We start from the raw sequence: 14,249 nt of genomic DNA on the forward strand, positions 1-14,249 counted from the left end.
AAATTTACACGAAAAAAACTACATCACAAACTTCCCCTGCTGGGATAGGTAATTCAGATGAATCCTGTAACTCAGATATACAGAAAAACAGTAACACATACAATCTGATCCTTGAAGGTGCTTTTCTCTTAAGAGTATTTTCTGATTCCTAAAGAGGAGGCAAACAGGTTGAGAAGCACTTCTGATAGCCCCTGGTTAGAGAGACGAAAGTTATATTCCAAGGCCTAGCATGGAAGGGCCATGCTTTGGATTTGGACCCTGGAGAGTACATTATACCCTAGCAAATAAGTGTGATCCAAAAGTAAACTGATGCACATTTTAGAATCATCTCAATCCCTGATTTTGGATTAAAGTTATATAGGATTACTAATGCTTCCAGTCAGCTACTGAAAGCAAACACAAAACTTCACCACAGAAAAAAACCAAATCATCCTAGGCCTCAAAATACTAAAAAAAAATTTCATACACAATATCCATTGCTCAAATAAAACCAAGCACATTAGGAGACAAGATGGCATTCATGAAAACTAAGGGAAATAATAAACTCTAGAAACCAGTGAAGAAAAACTTCCAAAAAATGGAGTTATCAGATACAGATTCTAAAATAACTGTATTTAATATATACCAGTGGTTGGAAAACATTTTCCTCAGAGGACCAAAGAGTATACACTTTAGGCTTTTGCAGGCCACATACAATCTCTGTGATATTACTTTTTTTTTCTTTGAAACTTTTTTTAAACAACCTTTTAAAAATGTAAAAATCATTCTTAGCTCAGAGGTCATACAGCACACTGGCCATATTTGGTCCAGTTTATCGATCATGACATACACAGAGAAAGACAACACTAAGAATTTTAGCAAAAAAACAGGATAGAAAGCCCAGAGATAAACTCATGCTTATATGGTCACCTCATCTTTGATAAAGGAGACAAGAATATACAATGGAGAAAGACAGCCTCTTCAATAAGTGGTGCTGGGAACACTGGACCAGCTACATGTAAAAGAATGAAATTAGAACACTCCCTAACACCATACACAAAAAGAAACTCAAAATGGATTAAAGACCTAAATGTAAGGCCAGACACTATACAACTCTTAAGAGGAAAAAACATAGGAAGAGCACTCTTTGACATAAAGAACAGCAAGATCTTTTTTGACCCACTTCCTACAGAAATGGAAATAAAACCAAAATAAACAAATGGGACCTAATGAAACTTAAAAGCTTTTGCACAGCAAAGGAAACCATAAACAAGATGAAAAGACAACCCTCAGAATGGGAGAAAATATTTGCAAGCAAAACAACTGACAAAGGATTAATCTCAAAATATACAAGCAGCTCATGCAGCTCAATATAAAAAAAAACAAACAACCCAATCCAAAAATGGGCAGAAGATCTAAATAGACATTTCTCCAAAGAAGATACACAGATTGCCAACAAACACATGAAAGAATGCTCAACATCACTAATCATTAGAGAAATGTAAATCAAAACTACAATGAGGTATCACCTCACACCAGTCAGAATGGCTATCATCAAAAAATCTACAAACAATAAATGCTGCAGAGGGTGTGGAGAAAAGGGAACCCTCTTGCACTGTTGGTGGGAATGTAAATTGATACAGTCACTATGGAGAACAGTATGGAGGGTTCCTTAAAAAACTAAAAATAGAACTACCTTATGACCCAGCAATCCCACTATTGGGCATATACCCTGAGAAAACCATAATTCAAAAAGAGTCATGTACCACAATGTTCATTGCAGCTCTATTTACAATAACCAGGACATGGAAGCAACCTAAGTGTCCATCAACAGATGAATGGATAAAGAAGATGCGGCACATATATACAATGGAATATTACTCAGCCAGAAAAAGAAACGAAATTGAGTTATTTGTAGTGAGGTGGATGGACCTAGAGTCTGTCATATAGAGTGAAGTAAGTCAGAAAGAGAAAAACAAATACCGTATGCTAACACATACATATGGAATTAAAAAAAAAAAAGGAAATGGTTCTGAAGAACCTAGGGACAGGACAGGAATAAAGACGCAGACGTAGAGAATGGACTTAAGGACACGGGGAGGGGGAAGGGTATGCTGGGACGAAGTGAGAGAGTGGCATGGACATATATACACTACCAACTGTAAAACAGATAGCTAGTGGGAAGCAGCTGCATAGCACAGGGAGATCAGCTCGGTGCTTTGTGACCACCTAGAGGGGTGGGATAGGGAGGGTGGGAGGGAGATGCAACAGGGAGGAGATATAGGGATATATGTATATGTATAGTTGATTCACTTTGTTATAAAGCAGAAACTAACACACCATTGTAAAGCAGTTATACTCCAATAAAGGTGTTAAAAATAAATAAATAAAAATTTTAAAAAATAGAAAGTCAACAGATGGATTCAGTAACAAATTTGACAGAGCTAAGAAAAAACAGAAAAATAAACATTGGTCTGAAAAAATATCTAGAATGAAGCATGGAGAGTAAAAAGAATGAAGCTAGGAGAGAAGGGCCAAGAGCCAAAGGATATACAGTGAGAAGGTAACATCTGAATAACCGGAGTTATAGAAACAGAAGAGTACTTAAGGCATAGAAATGATGGCTAAGCATTTTTCAAAGTTAACAAAAAATACAAAGTCGCAGACCAAGTAGCTTTAAGAATTACCAGCAAGATAAATAAAAGCCAACCCATACCTATGCACACCAGGGTAGAAGTGTTGGGGAAAGAAACAAAGAGAAAAGTCTTAAGAGCAGTCTGGAAAAAAAGAGATTGCTTTGACAAGAGCAAAATTAAACTGATGGCTGACTTCTCAACCTGGAAGCCAGAAGACAATGGAATGTTATCTCTAAGAGCTAGAATTCTACACCCAGTAAAAAACAGTCCTCAAAATGGGCAAAACAGTCATTTTCAGAGAAACAAAAATGAAGAGAAATACTCCCACAGCAGATCTACAGTGAAGAAAATCCACTGGGAGACAGAAAATGATTCCAAATGAAAGCTTCTAGATGAAGGAAAGAAGGAAAACCAATGAAAATCGGAAACGTGTAAGTAAATCAACATGAATACTGACTATATAAAATAGTAACACAAACCAAAAGAAAGCTTATGTAGTTATATTAATGTCAGATGAAGTAGACTTTGAGGTAAAAGCATTAATAGACGCAAAAGGGGACATTTCATAATGATAAAAAGTTCAACACTAAATAGATTTGCACCTAGTAACATAGCCTCAAACTGTATTAGGTAAAAAATTGACAACAATAAAAGAAGAACTAGATGAAACTACAATTATGCCACGAAACTTTTACCACCCATCTCTCAGGGACAGAATAAGCAAATAAAAAAAAGTAAAGATACAGAAGATATGAACATAATTAACAAATATAACCTGAAGTGTATATATCAACACACAGAACACTGCAATCAACAACTATAGAATACATTCTTGGGCTTCTCTGGTGGCACAGTGGTTGAGAATCCGCCTGCCAACGCAGGGGACATGGGTTCAATCCCTGGTCCGGGAAGATCCCACATGCTGTGGAGCAACTAAGTCCATGCGTCACAACTACTGAGCCTGTGCTCTAGAGCCTGTGAGCCACAACTACCGAGCCCGTGCGCCTAGAGCCTGTGCTCCACAATGAGAAGCCACCGCATGAGAAGCACGTGCAGTGCAACAAAGAGTAGCCCCCGCTCGCCAAAACGAGAGAAAGCCCATGCGCAGCAACGAAGACCTGACACAGCCAAAAATAAATAAATAAAATAAATAAATTTATTTAAAAAAAACTACAGAATACATTATTTTAGGGTATATACATAAACATTTATAAACACTGATAGTAAGGCAGGCCTTGACAAAATTCAAAAGGTTAAAATTACACAGAGAATATCCTATGATTACAGTGCAAATAAGGTAGAAATAAGTAATAAAAAGATAACTAGAAAACTATTATGTATTTGGGAAATTATAAAACAAACCTCTAAATAGTCCACAGGTCAATGAAGTCACATTGGAAATTAGAAAATATTTAAACAGAATAAAAATTAAAATGCTATATATCAAAACCTGTGGAATAAGCTAAAGCCATGCTTAGAGGCCATTTTATAGCTCTATTATGAGTACTAAAAAAGGAAGCAGAAAATCAAAGAGCTACCAATAACTGGTTTCCATAATACAGAAGATAGAGGAGTATGTTCCAGCTAAAAGATGTTCCTCTTACAGCGTCTACTGTTTAGCTACAAAGAAAAAAATCTCATCTAGTAATGAAGTAGATAGAAAGGCAAAGACTGAATATAATTTTAAAATGACAAATGTCTGGTTGGGGTGTTGGGATGAGGAAGATATTTTATATTCCAAGATTCCTACAGCGGTTAAGACCAAGGAAAAGGAGGTCAACCATAAAAGTAACACAGTGAACCTACGCCACAAGAGCGTATCTATAAACTGGCTTGGTAATGATACTTATAACGTACTGAGTAATTGTCATCCTTACTAGACCCTAAATGGCAAGCATTATTATTATCATCCCTACCTTACTGATGAGGAACTGAGGCAATTAGACTAAGCAACTTGCCCTAGATCTCACACTCACGTAAGCAGTGGAGTTGAAATTCAAACCCAGGTTCACCTGATTTCAGTACTCTCTGCTATACTCTACTTTATGCCAGGAACTCTGCTACCAAAGATGAAAACAGATGGGTCCTACCATCAAGGAGCTCAGTCTAATAGTGGAGAGAACACAAAGAGTTATAAGCATATAGATCTGCTTTCTAAGTCATGAAGAAAACTTAGATCTTCATATAGGAATCCCCTCAATGATGATGATGATTGAAACTAACATCTGAGTGCTCACTATATTTACCAAATAGGTATACTACAGCAAATATATCCTTCTACATGCTTTTTATATGGATTATCTAATCTGAGTAAGGGCTACTGCAAATTCAAGAATAGTGAGTAAAATAAGAATGATAAATGTAATGAAGGCTGTAGTAGGACTAATGCTTATTAGGGCTAGGGTTGCTCCTCCAATTAAATGAATTAATAGGTAGATGTTATTATTTTACCCGATTTATAGATTAGGAAACCAACACCCAGAGAAGTTATAAAGGTTGCCCATGGTCACATAGCTAGGAAGCAGGGGTATAGAAATCTGAAACCTAGGCTGCCTGACTATAAATCTGTTGTTCTTTCCTACGAATTTGTTTCCTGATATTAAGTTGGGAGTTCGTAACACCCAGTATTTACTATTTTCTTTAAAACAAAGAAAACATAAAGGAAAAGGTTTCCTTCCAATAGGAATTCTTGATTTCTTAAAACTTCTCCACTGTCTTTCAGCTCATCTGCCCTTTTTCCTTTCCTGACCCCAGCCAGGATTTAATAGCTGACTTTTCATCAGCAACCTCAATTCACTTACCCCATCATCTTCCAGCCCACCAGGTCTGGCAAAGTTTCCTATTTTCCGAACCCATTTCGTATACCTGAACTTCTGAGCTCTGTTGGAGTTCACCTATCCATGAAGACTAGTGTCAAAGTTTTATTTGGAGGCTGGGAAGGCTAATGGCTTAAATACAGACACAGATTATGAAAGTACATAGTTTCTTGAAGACTATGTATACATCTAAAGGGAAAGAGATGTATTAAGAAGAGGAAGAATGTAATAAAAAATATTAAGCTAGGTATTTTGAAATTGATTCCTGCAATAGAGAACTACTGTAGGTTTCTGGGAAGGGCACTGACATAAGATCAACACTGTATGTCTCACACAGGCTTAACCCAGCAAAGTGTGTATTTCGCCGACTCGAAGTACCCTAAAGGTCCAGGCAACTCTTTGGGGCAACTGTTTCACATGCAGAGACTCAGATATCCAGGCTGCTTTGGTCTCCTGGCTCTGCCATCTTAACATGGGGCCACTTAAGTAATAGCAGCAGGAGAAAAAACGGCTGGAAGAGATTGCTAAACATTGCCAGCAATCACAGAAATAAAAATTAATACAAATAACTTTTTTCCCCATCAGACTGGCAAAAATAAAATTTCATAATACAAATATGGGCAAGGCAATGGAGGAAAACAATACTTTTATAAATTGCTAAAGGGAGTTATGAATTGATACAGCTACTCTGGACAGTGATTTGGGGAGTAGCCACTCTGAGGGAGCAAATGTAAGATTTATTACATTTAAAATATATAAACCTTATGACTCAACAACTCCTCTTTGGGTACCTACCCTAAAGAAGCATACAGGTGTATAAGGGGGAATGTACAGGGACATTCATTATAATGTTTGTAATAGTTTAAAAGATAAACAAGTATCGCAGGGAGAATAGCTAAATTGTTATATAGCTCATTATGGAATACAGTGCAACAGTTCAAGGTATAAAACAGATCTGTATGTTCAAACCTGGATAGTTCTCTCAGATTTACTAATTGAAAAACCAAGTTTCGTGATAAATGTGAAAGATGTGACTCATTTTTTAAAAAAACATAAAAATAATAGCACATATTTTCTGGGTATATACTTATCTAGGTTTGGGGGAAAAAACTTGGAGGAACATACACTAGATAACCAACAGTAGCACTGTAGAGTGAAGGTGAAAGATCGGGGCTGGTGGTCCAAAAGGAATTTTAGCTTTATTTGCAATATCTAGCTGAGATGTTATACTTCCCTATTGAGAAAGAATTCCCCTATTACTTCTAAAAATAAATTATTTGAAAAATTTCAGAACTGAAAACAAATATATACACATGCATGTGAGGGCAATTTTCTTCCTTCGCATTTAAAAGTGTCCACAAACACTGGAATGTGCTGAAATTCTGTACCCCTTAGCAACTAGGGGTTGCTATACACACAGTATACATTCTGACTTTTTATAATGTTGAAAATATTAAGATCCAAAGATGAGTTTTATTAGAATGCCTTGTGAGAACATGACAAATACTGACACACTTGATTTAAACTAGAGCCAACGATGAACATTTACCTTATAAGCATTGGAAACAGAGTAGAAAGTGATATAAAATTAGATTAACAACAAAAACTCCCAACGTAAGGAAGCTGAGAAATGAATGGGAAGTGAAAAAGGAGTGTGTGTTCACCTCACTCCTTTGAATGCAGCACTCACACTCTTTATATTCCCATTGTATATTATAAACATAAATATATTGTTATATCATTTATATTTCACTTTTACTACCTAATGAAAGCCTACCATAGTGATGCCTACCCCACATACAACACCTGCTCATTAAGAACAACTGAGTGGGGGACTTCCCTGGCGGCGCAGTGGTTAAGAGTCCGCCTGCCAATGCAGGGGACACGGGTTCCAGCCCTGGTCCAGGAAGATCCCACATGCCACGGAGCAACTAAGCCCACACGCCACAACTACTAAGCCTGAGCTCTAGAGCCCGCTAGCCACATCTACTGAGCCTGTGTGCCACAACTACTGAAGCCCGTGAGCCTAGATCCTGTGCTCCACAACAAGAGAAGTCATCGCAATGAGAAGCCCGCACACCGCAACGAAGAGTAGCCCTGATCGCCGCAACTAGAGAAAGCCCATGCACAGCAACAAAGACCCAACGCAGCCAAAAATAAATAAAATCAATTTATTCAAAAAAAAAAGAAAAACTGAGTGAATACTTGACTTCTGAACACTGTCACTGTTGCTCAGAGGGTTTCCATGGATATCTGAACAGATGAAGTCTTAGCACAGACACATTCAGTATTTCAGGGTGAGTAGCATTTCCTAAACTGTATATGCCGGAATACTGTTTCAGAAGACAAAACTCGTGGATATATTGGGGGGGGGGGTTGATGGCTGAATAAATTAGCAAATAATGCTATACCATATGCCCCCTTAACTCTTTACAACAAGCATAAGCATATTTATGGAGGGTCCAAGAAGTCCCACAAAAAAGAAATCTGTTTCACCCAGCATATTCAAAACTTCTTTTCCTCCAATATTTTTATTAACATCCTGTCAATGTAAGAAATAATGCTTTGGGACAATCCCATCCATCTATCCAAGAAACATTTACAGAACAATTAGTTTGGGGGGGAGCAGTGGCAGAGATCTCCTTCAATCTAAATTGGCATGAATGCAGGCATGTATAGCATAAGTGTAATATTACACAAATATTCAAGATTCTAATTCATATTTAAAAACTTAGTCTTCAAGAATAACTTGCCAAAACGAAGAATGATAGTAGGGAAATGTACCCTTTAATAAGTTTGCTATCTGAAACTTTTTGCCCCTTATAATTCATACCCAAGCATTATTTCATTTTAATGAAGGTTATTCAAAGGGCTCTAAAGTATGAAATAATATCTATTACTAACCCTAAAAATAATGTTTAAAAACTACACAATTCCCCAACAGAACAGCATTCCTCAAAGTTCACTATTAAATTCCAAACTGCATTGTTAGAACTTTCTTTTTAAAGCGTAGCTACCTGATACAGAGGAACTGTGCCTATGCAGAAGTCACTTATCCATTAACCTTAAAACTATCAAAGAATAAAGATGATTCTTGGGCGCATTACAAAGTCTGTAAGTTCCTGTATGCTACTCACAGTAAGACATTTCATAAACACATACTCATTAACTATGTATATAAATACATTTCTAACAAGCTTGGTGGTCTAATTTCCCAGTTACTTAATAAAGAGCACTTAGTGTATACCTGGTGCTAGTCATAATAGTGATAGATATCATGGGTTTTGGGAGATTTTAAAAAACAATTAAATAATTCAAAAAGATACATGTACCACAATGTTCACTGCAGCACTATTTACAGTAACCACGACATGGAAGCAACCTAAATGTCTATCAACAGATGAATGGATAAAGAAGATGTGGCACATATATACAATGGAATATTACTCAGCCAGAAAAAGAAACGAAATTGAGTTATTTGTAGTGAGGTGGACGGACCTAGAGTCTGTCATACAGAGTGAAGTAAGTCAGAAAGAGAAAAACAAATACCGTATGCTAACGCACATATATGGAATCTAAAAAACCGTACTAATGAACCTAGTGGCAGGGCAGGAATAAAGACGCAGACGTAGAGAATGGACTCGAGGACGCGGTGGGGTAAGGGGAAGCTGGGACGAAGTGAGAGTGTAGCAGTGACATATGTACACTACCAAATGTAAAACGGATGGCTAGTGGGAAGCTGCTGCATAGCACAGGGAGATCAGCTTGATGCTCTGTGATGACCTATAATGGTGGGATAGGGAGGGTGGGAGGGATGCTCAAGAGGGAGGGGATATGGGGATATATGTATACATATAGCTGATTCACTTTGTTGTACAGCAGAAACTAACACCACATTTTAAAGCAATTATACTCCAATAAAGATATAAAAAAATTAGAATAAGTAACAAATAAAATAACAAATGCAACTTAGAGAGAAAGATCTCATTCTCACTAGGGGTAGAGAGCAGACCAAATGTACTGAAGAGTCCTGACAAAGACCCAGAATCACAATGTCCAATGTGGTAGCCCTAAGTCACACATGGCTACTGAGCACTTGAAGTGTGGCTAGTCAAATTGAGACATACTGTAAGTATACAATGTAAATTGGAATTCAGTAAAAACAAACAAAAAAAGGAACTATCTCACTAATAATTACTCTATTTTTATTACATATTTTAGAAACTCTACTGGATATATTACATTAATTTCACCTTATAAAGTTTTTTAAAAAAATAAGGCTACCAGAAGGTTTAAAATTACATATGTAATTCACATTGTTTTTCTGTTGAACAATATTAGGCCAGAGACTTCAATGAGCATGATGCGTTCAGGAAACAGTAAGCAAAACAGTGTAGCTCAGGTAGAGATGTAAACTATAGGAAGACACAAGAGATGAAGGGCCAGACATAGCATTTTGGGATGCTTAGATTCCCTGTCTTAGAAAAGACCTACTAAAGAGTTTTAAGCAAGAAAATGACTATAAGAAATATACCTTTAGAACACATTACTCTGGAAGCATAGAAGATGAAATGGAAGAAAATCATACATATGGGAGACAGGAAACATTCGTCAAGGCACAAGAAGATGGAGGCCTTAAGAAATTAAGCAAGCCACCAGAATTATAAAGTACTTTCTAGGGCTAGACAGAGTGACATATCAAAGAAGTGTCAGCTGACAGTGAGAGAGAGGGTTAAAAATAGATCCTAAGGCTCCCAAAGCAGTCTGGAGCCTGTTTAATGGAAATAGTCTAAATTTCCCAAAAGCCCTAAAGGAAACAGCTATAACTAATCACAGCAGCCTTGCATATATACAGCAGCACTGTGCCTGAGGCATGTGAGATTGCATTCCTAACTCATTATTTTTACTGAAAGATGAGGATGGGGGGGGGGCACTGTTAAATAACTCAATAAATATTAGAGTTTTTTTTTTTTAACTCTAAGACACATATTTCTCCCCACTTTTTAACATTTTTAAAACCACAGAGCAGTGTTCAATCAATATTTGCACTTAACACTGCGTTTGTTAAAAGTGCAAATAGAATTCTTGAGAAAGTAGGAAATCAGTTTAAGAGTGCCTGACAAGTTTGAGGACACACAAGGAAACCAGAGTAGTTGGAGTAGTGTAACAAGGAGGAGTGTAGGGGAAGATGAGGGGAAGAGAGATCACATACTGTCTGGCAAGTCATGGTTGACTTTTACTCTGAAGAAAGAATGTCAAGAAGGAGGAAGTGATAAACTGTGTCAAATGCTGCAGATAGGTAAAGCTAGGGAAGGGTCAAGAAATAACCTATAGATTTAGCTGTGTATAAAAGTGAGAATGGAAGCACTTCCTAGACCAGTGACTGTAGGAGCTACCTAAGGAAGATGGAAGCCAAAGTAGTAACGCCTCCTCCATCTATCTAGTAGACCGTCACTTGGGGCAAGCAACTGTAACTGACCGGACGATGAGCTCTCAAATAAGAATCAATCAAGAAAAGTCAAACCCCTGAAAGAAAACAACAAAAAAACTCAACTAAGAAAAATTTGAACTTGAAGAAAGAGCTGATAAGACAATCAGGAAAAAAGAAGAGCATCCACAAAATGAAAACAAGTTATTAAACAAGGGTGGTTGTAAAAAAGCATCACTTAAGAGATTTCAGAAATCAATAACATAATAATTAAATTTAGAAATTTAAAAGGTAAATAGCAGGACAGAAATTAGTCACAAGTGGAGAATTAGTTAATGAGCTAGAATATCAAACTGGGAATGCACAGAGTGAGAATAAAGTACAAAACAAATGTTGAGAGACATTATGGATAGATCTAGAGTTCCAACATATGGAGTGACAAGAGAAAAAAAGAGTTGCAGTTTTCAAAAAATAATAAATTCCCCACAACTGAAGACAAATGGGAATCTTCAGCTTGAGAAAGACTTTCAAGTGCCAAAAAGGGGAAAGAAAACAAAACAAAAAATTAGATAATCCATTAAAACTTTATGGTATCAAGGATAAAAAATAAAACAAAACAAAGCAAATAATGCTAAAGCGAAAGACTTTAGATTTATTATTTTATATACAAATAAGCAAATATTTGAAGGGTAAATATAAAGGAAAGCATTTTGAACATTTTTGCTAGAACTATTTATTTGATCAAGAAAATAAATCAACTCAGAAGTACTGAATCTGAGTAGCAGAATGGGCAAAATACATGAATTAATAAAAATGAGTAAAATGTATTAGAAAACCCAAAGTAGCAAGTATGAAAACTTAACCACAAGTTTAATGTGTTTAATCACAATCCAGTTAATATTCCATCAATAATAACATGAGAGTTGGGGCAGGTGGGGGGGGGGCGATAGGAGACAAGTACTCTATCATAAACACTTAATTTACATAGTAAAGTACCAATCACGAAATCCTGTTCAGATAATATTTGGTGTCATTTAATGAAATCTTACAATCTAATCTTTAAAATCCTCTTTGCCTCTTCTATACTTTTTAAATCTTACATTGAAAGTTGGTTACCAGTACCCCAAAAGGCTATTTTTTGTAGGTATTCTGAAGAATAACCCCTATATCTCATTCTTTTGTTTGAATCTTTTTCACCTGGTCCCATCCATTTCCCTTCTGTGTCATTTTAAACCTCAGTGCCAAGCCTCAGCAATGCATGGGCCCCACAGGTGGCATATGCACTAAAGAGACCATCCATGCCTTACCAGATAATAGTACAAATGAACTGTGTACCTAGGCATCTTTCCATCTCTTTACATTTCAATCAGCTCTTTGCCAAATGGACAGTGAATTTAAATGTCCTTCCAGAAGCTGCCTTTAAGAGAGATATCCAACGAGCTATCTTTCAGATAAAACATTACACCATGATGCTACCATAGTATTTCTTCCTTAGTCACCATCAGTAGGACAACCTTTAAACAAAGACATGATTTCAGATCATCCTAAGAGATGCTTCTGTTGTGCCTGTCTCTAATTCAACAGAACCATAAAGCAATCTTAACAGTCATTGTTACAATTAAAGTGTTTACTAAAACACTTAGAGACCTACTATGAACAATATAATTTATTAAATTACACTGTATACTTTCCTAAAACCTAGCAAATCCTGCTGTGTAGCATTTTACTTTTTTGTGAGTTAATATGTTTGCTTTAAAATGACAAGTATAATATATGATCTTAAACAATCCCAAGCTACTAATGGTTCACTTACTACTATTTTGAAAATAATTAAGATCATTATTAAAATATTTTCATGTAATTACTTTTCATAATGAGTATTCTTCATATTATTTGACTGCTTAAGAATTCTTACCCAGTCTTCGTAAAATAATACAATTCAACAATTTGATAGTACCATATCAGTGAAAAATGTTGTATAACACAGACTATAAATTAGACTAACATAGCCAAATACATCAACCCTTTAAGGAAATGAGGAAATACAATACATTCAAGTTAGAGTATGATCACAGAGAAGTACAGAAATAGGCATAAACAAATGATGATTCACTCTGAAAACAGTATACTTCAAATGCATTGCATTTGAAGTCTACAGATTAATTAAGAAAGTATTTTTCAAATCCTCTTAGAGGTATATTAGAATATTTTAGAGATTCCTTTAAGGTGAAAAACAAAATGGCCATGAGAATGAGTTTAGACTGCTTTGTAGTTCTTATTTTTTTAAAGTTTGGAAAATATAATAGTACAATACAGCTCATTTACAATTCACAATAGGTAGAATTTAAATGTAATAGGTGGATTATATCAATCTCAAAGAAAATAATTACTTACTTTGGAGGCCCATGGCTGCAGACAATTGGCATAACAGCGAACAAGAAAAGCCATTTCCTGAGCTGCAAAGGATAGTTTCCTTTTCAAAACAGAGCCACACCGATGAGTATGTTGACAAAATTCTTTTAAGTTTCTTTCTTATAAATCATATACCATTTGCAGTGTAAATTGCAGTGTAAAGACAGCTTCTCCAAATCCCTTTCAAACTGATATCAGGAGCTTTCAATAGCTTAGAATTTAGCTTCTAAATAACTGGAATACTTTTCATCAAAATGTTCACTTTTAACAAGCAAATCACAGCAAATCAAGATGTTTAGATTTCTGGCTCAAAACATAACAGACACATCCTTCCTCAGGCACCTGGCACAGACATGCACAGTGGTAACTGAACAGTTAATACTGTATCAATCAAAGCAAATAAGGCAACATGCACCAAATCCGTGTTGCTTGATTCTGAGAAACCTTTCCAAAGACAGCTTTGTCTTTTCTTCAACTTATTTCATTCTGTAGAGTAAGCACTGCAGTAATTCTTCTGCATCAGAAGCAAACCAGAACACTGTATCCTTAAGATCAAAGTTTCTTCTTTATATTGTTAACCACCAGAGGTTTAAAAAAAAAAAAAAAATCAACCATTGAGCAAGTGGTAGTTAGAAGATATATGCTCTAACAGGTTTGTCCTGTAGAATGCTTGAGAATCTCCAAAATTAAAATTTTCTCTTTTCACATGCACTATTTACGGCTCTGCAGCATTGCTCCTTGTTCTAATGCATCAGTAGATAGTACTGTGGATCTAAGTCTGGCTTTCTGGTTGAAAATTTATATATGATATGGTACAAAAACACTACATCTTCTGCTAAAGCAAGACTGTATGTTAGTGTTTTAATTCCTACTGTCCTTGCCTGTTTCACAGCAGCTCCCTAAGGAGAAGCTCCTATTGATTCTATGCTCTGCAGTAAGATGAAATATCTAATAAGAAGGAGAGAGAGTGGGAGGAGA

General features: G+C 36.1%; 1 protein-coding gene across 12 annotated transcripts in view; it reads right to left on the reverse strand.

The window, feature by feature from the left end:
* Nucleotides 1–14,249, reverse strand: part of RAPGEF6 (Rap guanine nucleotide exchange factor 6) — a 235,557-nt gene that overhangs the window by 111,614 nt on the left and 109,694 nt on the right. The window contains exon 1 of one of the 12 annotated variants that reach the window (XM_059917013.1): nucleotides 13,254–13,309. The exons of the other annotated variants lie outside the window; for them this stretch is intronic. Within the exon in view, the coding sequence (XP_059772996.1) occupies nucleotides 13,254–13,307 (54 nt within the window). The 5' untranslated portion in view covers nucleotides 13,308–13,309. Of the gene's footprint in view, nucleotides 1–13,253; nucleotides 13,310–14,249 lie in introns of those variants that run through there. 12 annotated transcript variants of the gene reach the window in all.

Source organism: Balaenoptera ricei, chromosome 3, assembly GCF_028023285.1.
Source record: "Balaenoptera ricei isolate mBalRic1 chromosome 3, mBalRic1.hap2, whole genome shotgun sequence".
Taxonomy (NCBI): domain Eukaryota; kingdom Metazoa; phylum Chordata; class Mammalia; order Artiodactyla; family Balaenopteridae; genus Balaenoptera; species Balaenoptera ricei.